At 43.4% G+C, this 12,901-nt stretch overlaps 1 protein-coding gene across 2 annotated transcripts in view; it reads right to left on the reverse strand.

Moving 5' to 3' along the window:
- Positions 1-1,732: 1,732 nt before the first annotated feature.
- Positions 1,733-12,901, reverse strand: part of Hs3st5 (heparan sulfate-glucosamine 3-sulfotransferase 5) — a 265,477-nt gene continuing 254,308 nt past the window's right edge. The window contains exons 3-4 of one of the 2 annotated variants that reach the window (XM_075945515.1): positions 7,321-7,459; positions 1,733-3,523 (exon numbers count right to left, since the gene is read on the reverse strand). In XM_075945515.1, coding sequence (XP_075801630.1) covers positions 2,590-3,523; positions 7,321-7,427 — 1,041 coding nt within the window. In that variant the 5' untranslated portion in view covers positions 7,428-7,459 and the 3' untranslated portion in view covers positions 1,733-2,589. The remainder of the gene's footprint in view (positions 3,524-7,320; positions 7,460-12,901) is intronic. The other variant, XM_075945508.1, reaches the window with a different exon arrangement.

Genomic DNA, 12,901 nt, shown 5'->3' on the forward strand with positions numbered 1-12,901 from the left:
TAAAAAGTTTGGCTTAAGTCAAATGGAATCTAAAGTATGATGATTCCACATGGAGCATTTTAAATCTTGCTTAGAAGAAAAAGTCTGTTCGCTTGTTTGTTTGTTTTTCAGATCAAGTACAGCATGCTGAATACACCTCATAATTCAAGACTGAATGTCAGAATAACACTAGGAGGAAAATTTTAATGTTCTCATCACACAAATAAAATAGTAGGAGTTTGAGGTGATAGATATGTTAATTATCTTAGTTTGACCATTTTACATGGCACTACAAAACCATAGTATCATTTTGTATGTGCTAAGTAATACTGGCCAAAATTTGCAAATATATAATGAAGAAAATAAATACCGGGTCATTTCAGTTGAAATGCCAGTGTTCCCGTGGAGGCATAATTTAATAGTCTGCTACAGGTCCGTATTAACTCTAGGGTGCCCTTGTAGTAGTGTGAGATTAATACCAATCCAGTGGCGATGCCCTGGAATGTAGGATTCAGAGAGCTTGCTCTGAGGGTTAGCTGAGAGCTGAGACACCAGGAAGACTGGAACAGGCCTTTTCTATTGGCTTCCTTCCTGCTTAGGAGAGAAGTGACTGACATGTAGACCTCTGACTTGCCTTCCAGAGTTGACCAGCCTCTCCTGCTGTCCTGCCTGTGTCACGCCGGGGCAGGAGTGTCCTGTTAACTCCGACAGAAAAGAGGATGGCCAAAGCTGTGGCTGCAGAGACCATGCGCACTGGTATTGGAAAACGAAGGACTATTTTTTTTTTTTTAAAGATCATCCTCAAATTACTGGACACGAGAAAGTTGAGAAAACAAACCCTCATTACCACGAGGGGAAATTATTGTGGTCAGCTGATTCTCTACACAGCCTAGTGTTCAGTGGAGGCTTCTCAAACATTTCCTCCCTGCTAAGCAGCTAGGCACGCAGCTGCACCAGTGTTGATGCTGTTATAACTCTCCCTACCCTTTTCTGAAGGGCGTTTAGGACAGAGTTAGTCTCTGATGCTCCCAAGGTACCCAGTTTAGTGAGTGCTCCTTTCTCAGGGTGGGAATGCGGGCCTTCTGTGTGTTCATGGCGGTGCCGTGCAGTGGGATCTGAGCAGATTAAGACATTTTCCTGTCAAGGTGAGTTCTGAAACTGTTCCTGCGTCGATGCAGCACCAGCAGCTCTAGGTACAGAGACCACACATGTGTCCTACTATTATTTTATTTATTTCCTGGTCCGACTGTGATTGGAGCTTCAAAGATAATCGTGATTCTTTTGCGTTTGGGTCTCTTTTCGCTCTGGCACAGCAGCATGTGGAGTCTATGGACACGCGTGGGGTCAGAGCAGCACCGAGTTCTCTGAGGTGGCTGTGCTTCCTTGATTTCCGGAAGGTTGAGGTGTTTGTAAAGTGTTCGCAACCTCCCTTTTTGAGTACACTTTCACAGGGGATTGGAAATCTAGGGGCAAAGTGAATGACTTCATGGTCCCTCTTAAGGACACAGCTTCCTCGCTGGAGGCCAGCAGAGGGCGCACCATGCATGCGCAGCTCGCTCTCTCTCTCTCTCTCTCTCTCTCTCTCTCTCTCTCTCTCTCTCTCTCTCTCTCACACACACACACACACACACACACACACACACACACACGCAGAGAGAGAGAGAGAGAGAGAGAGAGAGAGAGAGAGAGAGAGAGAGAGAGAGAGAGAGCCTCCAGACTTCAAAAGGGGGCGCACACAGTAAAAGGAGTTTTTAAGAAAAGTTGCACATAGTGTAATTTTAATCCATTCCATTTTTAAATACCACAATAAATTTAATTTTCACAATAAATTAAATAGCCATATTCAGTTTACAAAATAGAATTACTTAGTGTGAAACTGATATTTACAGCATTTACAATATGTACAGGACATTTGTCTGTGTTGACATACACACGGAAGTAAAAGGACTTGACTCTCCAGCACGTGATTGACATGCTACAAAAGACACCATGGTCCATACAAGGAAACAATAGTGCAAAATCACCACAGGAACTTTGGAACAACGTCAATTTTATGAGATGAGACATTCTTTTAAATAACAACAACAAAATAGCATATTCTGTTTTCATGTCACCAATCCGGTGTCTGTATTAAAGAGCCAGCTTCACTTTAGGACAACAAAACAAGAAACAAAAACCAAGAAAACAAAACAAAACCCGAAAATCCAAAAAACGGAATCCTCTCCTTCCTGACGCTTTGTAGCCATTGGTACATTTTCACACATTCATCTTTTGGCTTAAATCTATGAAAATGGCGGGTGACAAGTTCTGAATCCAAGGAAGACGAACTTGAGATCATCTGAAGTCACTTTCCCCCAGTCCCACCACCTCTACTCTTCTTTTGTAAATAGCTTCAAAGGTGCAGCTCTGCAGGCAGCAATTTAGTGTTCACACTTTCGTGAATTTTCAGTAGAAAAAGAATTGATCTTGCATTTGGTCACACACCGCATATGTACAAGTATTCATGGAGAAATGAACTAAGTAGCTGAGTCTGGGAAAGTGCGTATTTTAATCTAGAGGAGATGCCACATATCTCCGGGGACAACACACAGTGTTGTGTGATGGATTGTTTTAGGGCCAGTTCAATGTCCTCCCGGTGATCTGGTAAAATTTTTGATTAAAGGGATGAAAGAACTTGCGCAATTTGGTAACAACGGAGGGGTCTACCTCTGGATGGATGCGCCCCTTGCTGCCCGCCAGGCACTTATTAAAGATAATGTTAAATCGCAAACAGTAAAACCCTCTGGTAGCGTTGAAATATAAATTGTACTGACTTATCCTCGGAGGAAGGTTCAAGAACTTCTCCACTAGCTGCAGTTCCGGCAGAGGCTCGGTAATGAGACGGTCTCCATCCACGACGTGGAACTGTTCAATCGGAAAGTACTTCAGCCAGCGCTCCAGATGTTTCGTGTAGATGCTGGTCCTAACCGCCTTGTATTTCGTGTTCACCTCGCAGGTATTAGGGTCTATGGCTAGCTTCTCGAACTTATAGTAGGTTTTGTTCTTTCTCTCCTTCCCCTCTAGCACCTGAGTGTAATCAGAAATCGCTCGTGTGGTCGGCTCCCTGACAATGATCAACAGCTTGATGGATGAGTTCATTTTGTAAATCCTTTCCGGAACCTCTTCTGTGATGAAATAGGCCGGGCTCTTTTCAATTGTGATTTGCTGAGGGTAGGAAAAAGGCATTTTTTTCCTGTACCACTCAATGCCCTTGGCATAGTTCTCATCGTTGTCAAAGAAGTGGATCTCTTGAGAAGCTTTGACCACGGCAGGATGGAGGTTCAACATCTCTAGCAGGGCCCTAGTGCCCCCTTTCCGTACCCCAATGATGATGGCTTTGGGGAGCTGCTGGACCAGGTCATGGAGGCGAACCTGCTCCTTGGAAGAGTTGCCCTTGTGGAACTCATGCAGAAGACCTCTCTTAAACTGCAGGGCCCGGAGTGGGAACTCAGCCTGACTGTGGGCGCCACCAAATCGGGTTTCAACAGGGCAAATGGGCTGGAGCCTGCAAGCGGAAGAAAGACACCATAAGAAACTTATTCCCACTTAACTTCTCATTGTTCTGCATCTGTGCCCAGACTCAGATTCGACATGCATAAATAAAGCCACTGGGTCCCAGGCTGCTGCGATCCATTATGAACATATGTTTAGGAAATTTTATGTTAAGCAACTCTGTGTTCAGTGGAGCACACATAATTGATGGGATTTTTTTATTAGTGCTCCTTAAAAATTTTATTCACCAAGCACTTAATTGACTACGGCGTGTACTTATGCTCACAGTACAAGATAGACAAGTGACACCAGCCATACTAATAGCTTTTTAACAGCTCACCAGTTAAAATCATTCAGAAATTGGGAAGGCCGAAGATTATAATCTTCAGCTAAGACGCTGAAGGGCAAAGAGGGGGCCATTTATTTCAGGCGTTGTGTGGAATTGTTTCTTTCTTTTGTTCTCCTTTGGCAGCCTAGTGCCATTCACATGGCCCCTTAGCATCCTTGAGATACAGTCAGAGAGGGGGCTCCGATCCCTCTGATTGGCTCTTTGCATCACCGTTATGCAGAACTCCAGTCTTGGTCCTAGCTGAACATTTTTATTCTGTGAGAATTTCTGTCCCCCCATCCTTGGGGATAGGCAGAAGAGGGCTCTATTTCTGACTCTCTTCCCATGTCTATCTAAAAAGGTCAAGTTTCTGCATCCATTTTGCTGATGGTATGAACATCATTGTTTTCTGTATGACCCACCACTCCTGCAACCAGAAATCTGAAAGAAAGACTTTGATGGGGCCAGAAATCCCAAAATTTCATCCCACGCAATTTAATTTAGGAACTAGAGTTTATAAGATAAGGAATGCAATGGATAGAACCAGGAACGATAGACAACTCTATATTTTGCTGAGAAAGATGTAGTAATAGCTACAATAATATTAGAACAAAATGACTACTTTAACATGGCCTCTACATATGGTTAGAAAATTGTGTGTACTTTTATATATAATATGATGATAAGTTAAAATTCACTCTAATTAAAAAAATCAACTAGGTTGATTTAGGAAGTCATTTTAGGCTTATTGGTCAAAGGGGATAATACCAATCAAAATGGCTATTAAATTATTTCTTCCAGATGAAATTTTCTAATGACTGCAGTAACTTGGAGTCTCTCTCCTCTGTGGCAATGAGGCTGTCTCTTGCTTTCCTAAGAGGCCCCATTGCATCTTCAAGCCATGTTCAACTGATTGTGTAAAACTTAGGGGCATTGGGTTTGCTCTATTTACCTAGGCCTATATCATAATCTTCAAGAAAAATAAAAACATGTGTTAGTTTTTCTAATATTTATTCAATGATTCTTGAAACAACTCACACCCATTTCGGAAAGTTGAAAACAAGCAATGGAAATCCATTGTGAAAACAGGGCTCATCACTGTTTTGGCTAGGGTTCCTTGCACTGTGATAAAATACCTATGGCCAAAGCCAATCTTAGGGAGGAAAAGATTTATTTCAGCTTTCATTCCCATATCACAGTCCATCATGGAAGGAAATCAGGGTGGGAACCCAAGACAGGAACGTAGTGGCAGAAACTAAGGCAGAAGCCCTGGAGGAAAGCAACTTACTGGCTTGTTTAGTCTGCTTTCTTAGGATGAACTGCCCAAGGGTGGCACTGTCCACAATGTACTGGGCCCTCCACATCAATCAAAAACTACACTACAGGCTTGTTTACAGGCCAATCTGATGGAGCTATATTCTCAATAGAGAGCCCCTCTTCCCACTTGAGTTAATCTTGTATCATTGAAAAAAAACTCAAACGAACCAGGACAACAGTTGGTTTTATGAAATGTGAATTTATAAATTCATTGGAATTATTATTCTAGGGTTCTAATTGAATGCTACAAAGTTGTCGGCAGATACATGGTTAAAAGTGTTTTTGATTGTAGCACCTTTGAGGATAGTATAAATTAACCTTTTTGCCCTTCTTGGGCTCTATCTATAGAGCTAGCACTATTTCACTGAGATATCCATTGACGGACATGTCTCCTAGGTATGTAGAATGATGCTAGTACCATTTCTGTGAACACTGAAGCAATCATCTCTCAAATATTATTCTGTAATATTTAATTCTCTTGCTCAACCCTGGGTGAAAAATGTTGACAAGGGCATCTCCAAGAGTAACTAAGCAGAGATGGAACTCCTTCTATCTGGAAAGGGCTGCCTTCTTTCTGAACTTGCCTCTTCTTTCTACTTCCTACCCTGGAAGATCAAACTCTATAAGGACGGTTGCTTTATGGATGCCCCCAGTAAAAAAGAACAGGTAAAGATAGGAGAAAATATCTCACTCCCCTGCTCCTTGAAAAGCAGTTCTAAGGCTGCCAGACCCAAAGCAGAATTTAACACTGGAAGAGACAAGGGAAGTAACTCAGGCTTCCTCCCAGAAAGCAGTCTCCAGTTACTAAGGATAAGCCTGAAGAAGCACGTGCCATTTTCAGACAAAATGTGTTCAAATTCTTAGGCAATGTACTGTGGGAAAGACCACCAGATGGTGAAATTTCTTATACAAGCCATCCCACTAAAGAGTTGAGAGGAAAACTGTTACTAGCTGATTGATACATGTGTTCACAGCTATAGGACCAATTACTCAATAAAATGTCAAAGATCTGCAACTAACGATGTTGGGAAGACTTCATATTGAAGTTCTGTTATAGACATAGGTCAAATGTTGCTATCTCAAGGTTTTTCACTATTAAATGGCACGTCAAGAATAAACACTGGAATGCCATCACTGAGTGATAAACTCGCAGTTAGATCTGCCACAATTACAAAGTAGAAGGAATTTTTAATGGGAAAACATCAAAAGGGGGTTAATGTTTATCAGTAAAGCTGGACACTGGCTGAAGGAAATTAAATTGTTGTATTGCTTTAAAACACTGGAACTACAGGATATTGTGAAGAAAACTGAAGCTGTTTCCATTTAAAAATGTGGATGTGTTTTTTTTTGATTTTGGGAACAGAATAGGACAAAAAAATCCAGTCTTTCACTACAAGAATTAATTGAAAGGGGGAAAATAGCAGCTTCTTTATTTCAGAAACTAAGCTCTCAATATTACCCTGTCACCCTGGCTGTAGAACCATGAAAGAACATCTCAGGGACACGCAACTGTCATGATGGGGACTCCTGCAGGCCTGGCACCTCTCAACAGTTTGCCTATTAAGAGCCAACCCCCAATGCTGTAATTTCCTCTCTATGGATTTTCCAATGCCTTCTGGGAAATCATTCTGTGTGACAGCACCTTTGTTGGGTACCGGAACGCCAGAGTTAATTAACATAGTTAAAAATCCATGCCCGTAGCCATCCTTCCAGGGCAGGGGACTGCAAGCTTGATGAGCTTCTTTACTGGTGCATACATAATTGTCCACTCATAAATTTCAAAATGAAGAGACATAGTCCAATCACCACTGTGCCGTCATGGCTGACCGTCAGCACCAGGTACACACAGGCCACATTGGGTTCTAGTCAGTGATGGTATCATTTATTTATTTATTATGTGCCTATCTTTATGCCTTCTCTGAGCACGAGTGTCAGTGCTCCCAGAATACTGATTAATTTGAATGAAGCATCTTGGTTTGAGCTGTGTGGAACTTGTATCTTTAAGGTCTTAATGAATCAAAATCAACAGCACAGAAAAGTGTTTTTTCTTGGAAGTCTTGAGGGACAAAAAAAAAATGGATTAACTCAAAGTTATAGCCCAAGGAAGCTCACATCAGGAGATACAGAAGGCTGCATGAGTGGAGAGCATGTATTTAACCACCTACCTATCCAAGCTCCCAACTCTGGCAACTAGATACAGCAGACTCCCAACGGCAAGGCTTCCCAGCACCAGGAGCTTCTGTCTCAGCCACACCTGCTGTTTGAATAGCATGGCCCTCCATCAACCTTCAGGACTGCCACGGCCTGAGAGCAGAGAGAAGGTGCATGTCAGCGGTTGTCATAATGCCAGCCAGAACTGGAGACCAGCGATTAAGCAACAAAGAGATAGCATACCAATGTTGGCAGGTTTCATGGTGTAGCTGATTTTCACAAAACTTACCTTTCTTTCTTTCTGCTTTTAAAACCTAGCCCGTGCTGTAAGATCAACTATCAATTCTGTGGAGATTACACAGAATTTGTTCTGTCTTCAAAAATTTCTGAAGCACATAAAAATTCAGACATACATACATACTTACATTCATATCTAGACAGACAGAGAGAATACTGAAGAAATGAGCAACCCGAGGCTTTATCAGTAAGGCAACAAACTGGAAAACTGCAGTTAAAATAAGAGAATGAATGTTGAAATTCCCGTTTAGTAAATGGTCACTTGGGAATTAACATCCTTGTCTTAGACCTTTTTGCTCTGCTTTGCTGGTGAATGGAACAAAAGGGTGGGATTTCAAAAGTGACGGTTTCCTGAGGTTAGCAGAAGTGAGTGAGTATCCAGCCTGCCTATGCTTGAAGACACAGTCTCTAAGGAGTTTTCTGCTGGCTTTCATGTCTCCTCCCAGTCCAGGATGCTGGAAACACACTGTGACTAGTGGTCCTACTGTGTGGCCTCTCCAGGCTCCCGGGGAAACTGAACAGGTTGGGTTTTATCAGACTTACTTTTACCTCACTAAAAAGTTTATCTGGAAGCTTTGTTCTCTCGTACAAGAGAAGTGTAGTGTAAGGCTTTACTTGTGCCGTTATTATATTCTGGAGAAAAAATATATAAGCTCCCAATTCAGACTTCTTATTGAAAATAAATCCAATCTCCTTTCAAGATAAGATTGTTTGGTTCTTATTGAAACTAAAAATAGTAATCTGAGAAGACAGAAACAGAGCGCTGGATGGAAAAGATCTCACTGCAAAGGTATCTCCACGTCTGTTATGTGGAGATTCCTGCCATGCAGAAGGGGAATGCTGGCTTGTCAAGATGACCTAGATTCATTTATCAAGAAACTGCTGAGTGCCAATAGCATTCTCCACTATTAGAGTAGATACACAGTGATTTAAAAAAATGTTCCAAAAGAGTTTCAGCCCTTGGGCAACTGGTCATGTGATTAGAAAGTCATGGAACAACCAGAGAACACAACCCATATCTCAATGTGTGGATAAATGTTGGTAAAAGACACTGTGGGCTCCATAAAACTTCAGTTTTTATTTGCTAGGGAAACTGCAGGAAGTCATCCATAGAGAGGTCATAGGAACAGATAAAGGAGCTTGTTCATGTGCTCGGCTCTGCGCTGGGTGCTACAGAGAATCATGAACAATTAGACAGACACAGTCCTTGCCCACTTGGGATCTACACTCCAGTGTGAAAGTCAGATGGTAAGTCAACAAACCTATATGGGATTAAAAGATACTTACAAATTATATTAAACGTCACAAAGGAAAATGATAGGAGAAAAGAAGTCCCAGGGAGTTTCTGGTCTCCCTGGAGGAGGGAGTGTTGGGTAACGCACTGGGGAGGATAGATAGCAAGGAGGCAGGAGGCAAGGTGGGGTGACAGGGGGCAGAAGAACCACTATGCCTGGGAGCTGGGGCAGGAAATGCTTGGCTCTCATGATAAGCTAAAGCAGGTGGAGGCAACAGCATAGAAAAGAGTATAAAAGGAGTTTACTGAGGTCTACTCTGGTAAGCACATGGTCGAGATGCTATTTCAGGAAATCCCAGGCTTAAATGCAAATACTATTGCAGGATACACACAGCAAGGCAAGAACTAGGTCCAACGTAGAATCCCCGGACCTTTCTTTCCTTAGCCACAGATGTGGCGGCTTGTGACCTCTCCACATGCTGTGGCTTGAATGGGTAATGACCCCCACAGGCGCTTGGTCCTCACTGGTGGCGCTGTTTGGGAGGATTATGAAGCATTTAGGGGGTGGAGCCTTACCGGAGGAAATACATCACCCTGGCTTTGAGATTTTTATGGTCTGGCCCCACTTCCCATGTTGCCATGGTTTCCCCACCTTGATGGTCTCTATCCCTCTGAAACCGTAAGCCAAAGTAAATCCCCCTTTCTGCTAAGTTGCTTTTGGGCGCCTGACTTTTATTACAGCAACAGAAAAGTAATGAATGGCCTGTGCTGTGCTGCTGCAGGGAGAAGGAAGGGAGTTCTCTAAGTAGCGAGGCTCCTCAAAGGCTTATGGGCTTTCCTGACTAAAGGATTACACATCCTTTCTGCTTTAGTGTGAATGAATTACATGCGCGTGTGTTCACAGACAAACAGGGTGAGCTGAGGGGAAAAGTCTCAGAGCTTCAGTGGGAGTCGACAGCCTTCCGCAGAGGACCAAGAGAGCAGGCCTAAGAAGCCGTTTGGCTTTCCGAGGTATTTATCCACGGTGCCCACACCATCCTGCTCAAAAGTGTGAGGCCCAGTGCTTTATCTACTGTCGCAGCTCCTCACTCCACCTGTCTGTCTTCAATGCCACGCCACCTAAGTGTTAAAATTCAGGATTCATCCTGGACCCTTCATGAAGAATTCTCCAGGGGAGGCTCCTGCCAGTGGTCCAGCTTGAGCAACACCGATTTCTCTTCCTCCAAGCACTAGAACCACACACTGATTCACTGCTCTAAAACTTGATGGAATTTATAAGTATGGGAAAGTTAAGTGAAAGGATTTGAGCCTTATTCAGTTTGTTTTGCTGTCTAGGCCAGAGAATCGCTCCAGGAGCTTGGCAGAGACACTTTAAGAATCACCCGGTCTCCTTCTTAGAGGTGCCAGGCTGATGGTTCTGCTGTAAGCCGGCGTTTGCAATTCCAGGTGAGAAAACTACTTCATTGAATGTTGCTTTCTACTGCCATGTATGTCTGATCACCCTAGCCAGAGAATTTCTTCATGCCGTCTTCTGTCCAGGCACTCGGCCATCCTCCCATGCCTATGTGTGTGTGTGTATGTTTTTTTAATAACACATAGGTATGTTCTCTATACTCTTATTCTATGGGACTGCAGAACCTAGTTAATCTTCCTAATATAAGCTGTTTTGTTCCTGACCTGTTTGGGAGTTGTTTACTGGCTCAAGTCTAGTAGGCCAGGCCTTTCTTCCAAGGCTTAGTGTGATGGCCATCATCTTTCCCTTCCATGAGTTGCCTACACTCGCCTCTGTGCCCGCTTGGCTATTTCCTTTCTGCTCTCCATCCCCTTTGGCTTTGATGCTCCTGTTAGTGTCCTCACTGGCAGGGAACATCTTTTCTATGTCTCTTAGCATCGCCAGGTCCCACTGATTCTTTTCAGGAGGGTTGATCAAGGAGTAAACATCCCACCGCACTTCCTGCCAGCTGCTAGGAATGGATCTGGTCTATTGTACTGAAAACTAGAGGGCCAAAGGGGAATATCTAGGCCTGGGAATAGAGCTTGGAAAGTGTTTGCTCATGTGGGTAAGTGTTGTAATAAGGGCGGCGGGCTGCGTCCCCGGCACCCGGCCGCCCCCACGGCTAGCTTTACCCGAAATAATTACACGGAAACTGTATTCTTTTAAACACCACTTGGCCCATTTCTATCTAGCCTCTTCTAGGCTAGCTCTCGCACCTGGATTAGCCCATTTCTAATAATCTGCTGTAGCCCATGAGCTGGTTTACCAGGAATGATCTTAACCTGCATCTGCCTGGAATGGGAGAACCATGGCGACTCTCTGACTCAGCTTCTTTCTCCCAGCCTTCTGTTCTGTTTACTCCACCCACCTAAGGGTGGGCCTATCAAATGGGCCTAGCAGTTTCTTTATTGCTTAACCAATGAAATCAACAGATTGATATATGACACTCCCACATCAGGTAAGCAAAGCTCTGAAGTGACCTTTTGGTTAGACGCTGCTTAATAATGGCAAGTGAGGATAAGAAGGAAAAGGGAGGGAACATAAAGGCTGCTGAGGTCCAGGACTCAGGGACTAGAACATTTACCACTTTCCTGTAGAAATGTTTGTACAAGCCTGTATGCCTTAGACTGTTAAGCCTGACAAACTCTGAGGTTATTTTTTCTATGACCCCTGTGAATCTTTCAATCTCACTGTGACCCCCAAGCACCTCAACTATAGACTCTGACCTCTGGACAAGCCCACATGTTCTCATGTAGGTTTTTCTCTGTGAGATGTGCTGGTACACCCAATATACATGCAGTTCAAGTTCCCTGTGTGCAAGATGCCTTAAATGTGTCTGCTAGGATTTTCTCTAGCTTCCTGTTTGAAGAGCTGGCGTAGTCCTCAGACGGATTCCTCTTACGCTCTATCTGGCCCATCACCCCATTCAAGCACCTTTAGGTCTGCTGCGATGGGGAGGGTGTCTGCATGTGAGATCTCAGCTGCCAAGGGAGTTGCCAGTGACACACGGCAGACACCACAGTCTCAGTGCCAGGAGCACTTGCGAACGTTCTGGTTTAGTTTTGTCATGGGAACCTTCTGAAATTTGTTTTCCTCACCTGTAGAGTGAAGACAATAGTGCCTGTCTCATTGGATTAGCATGACATGGACCCCGGGAGAGAACTTTGAAAGTATCATAGCACGTTACAGAACTGAACCTTAATTAATATCTCGAGGAGGCAAATTAATTAGTTCTTGCGTTTTGAAAAGGAAAATGATAGAATAGATGTAGTTCTCATAAGTAGTATAATTGGATTGTGAAAAACATAGGGTCATTTTAAGCATAAATAACTTTTAATGGGATCTCCTATTAAATATTCAAATACCAACACTGGAGTTTCTATTCATGTAAGACAGTGGGCATGGACATGTGCCCATGCACATACAGCCAAGGCTTGTCTTGATGAGCTAAACCCTCCGGGAACTTTTGAGGGATGGAGAGGTCTCGCCAGTATGTCCCAGTGACAGTCTTTAGGAGAAAGACAGTGACATTTTCTTCTATTTTATAGACAGTGACAGGGATGATGTGAGAGCAGTCCTAGAATAAATTTTTCTGAAGAAAATGTAAGATATTGACTGAGAGTCAGGATGCCTATTTTGTTTTTCTATAGTATCAAGAAGTGTTTAAGAGCCTTTAAAAGTTGGGATCTCAAACACTAGGAGTTGTCCCTCTTAGTCTGAGAATACAACAAAATGGTATAGACTTGATCTTTATGGGCAATGCTATTAAACCAGATGGAGAGCTGGTGCTATTTCAGTCACAGTTTACCAGAGCAGCTGTGATAATTGGTTTTGGTTGTCAACTTTTTTTTTTTGTTTTTTTTGGTTTTTTCGAGACAGGGTTTCTCTGTGGTTTTGGAGCCTGTCCTGGAACTAGCTCTTGTAGACCAGGTTGGTCTCGAACTCACAGAGATCCGCCTGCCTCTGCCTCCCGAGTGCTGGGATTAAAGGCGTGCGCCACCTCCGCCCGGCCAACTTGAGTGGATCTGATTTTAACTAAGGCAAGTCTCTGGGTGATGGTTGAGGCCAT

The sequence above is a fragment of the Microtus pennsylvanicus genome, chromosome 1, assembly GCF_037038515.1.
Source record: "Microtus pennsylvanicus isolate mMicPen1 chromosome 1, mMicPen1.hap1, whole genome shotgun sequence".
NCBI lineage: Eukaryota > Metazoa > Chordata > Mammalia > Rodentia > Cricetidae > Microtus > Microtus pennsylvanicus.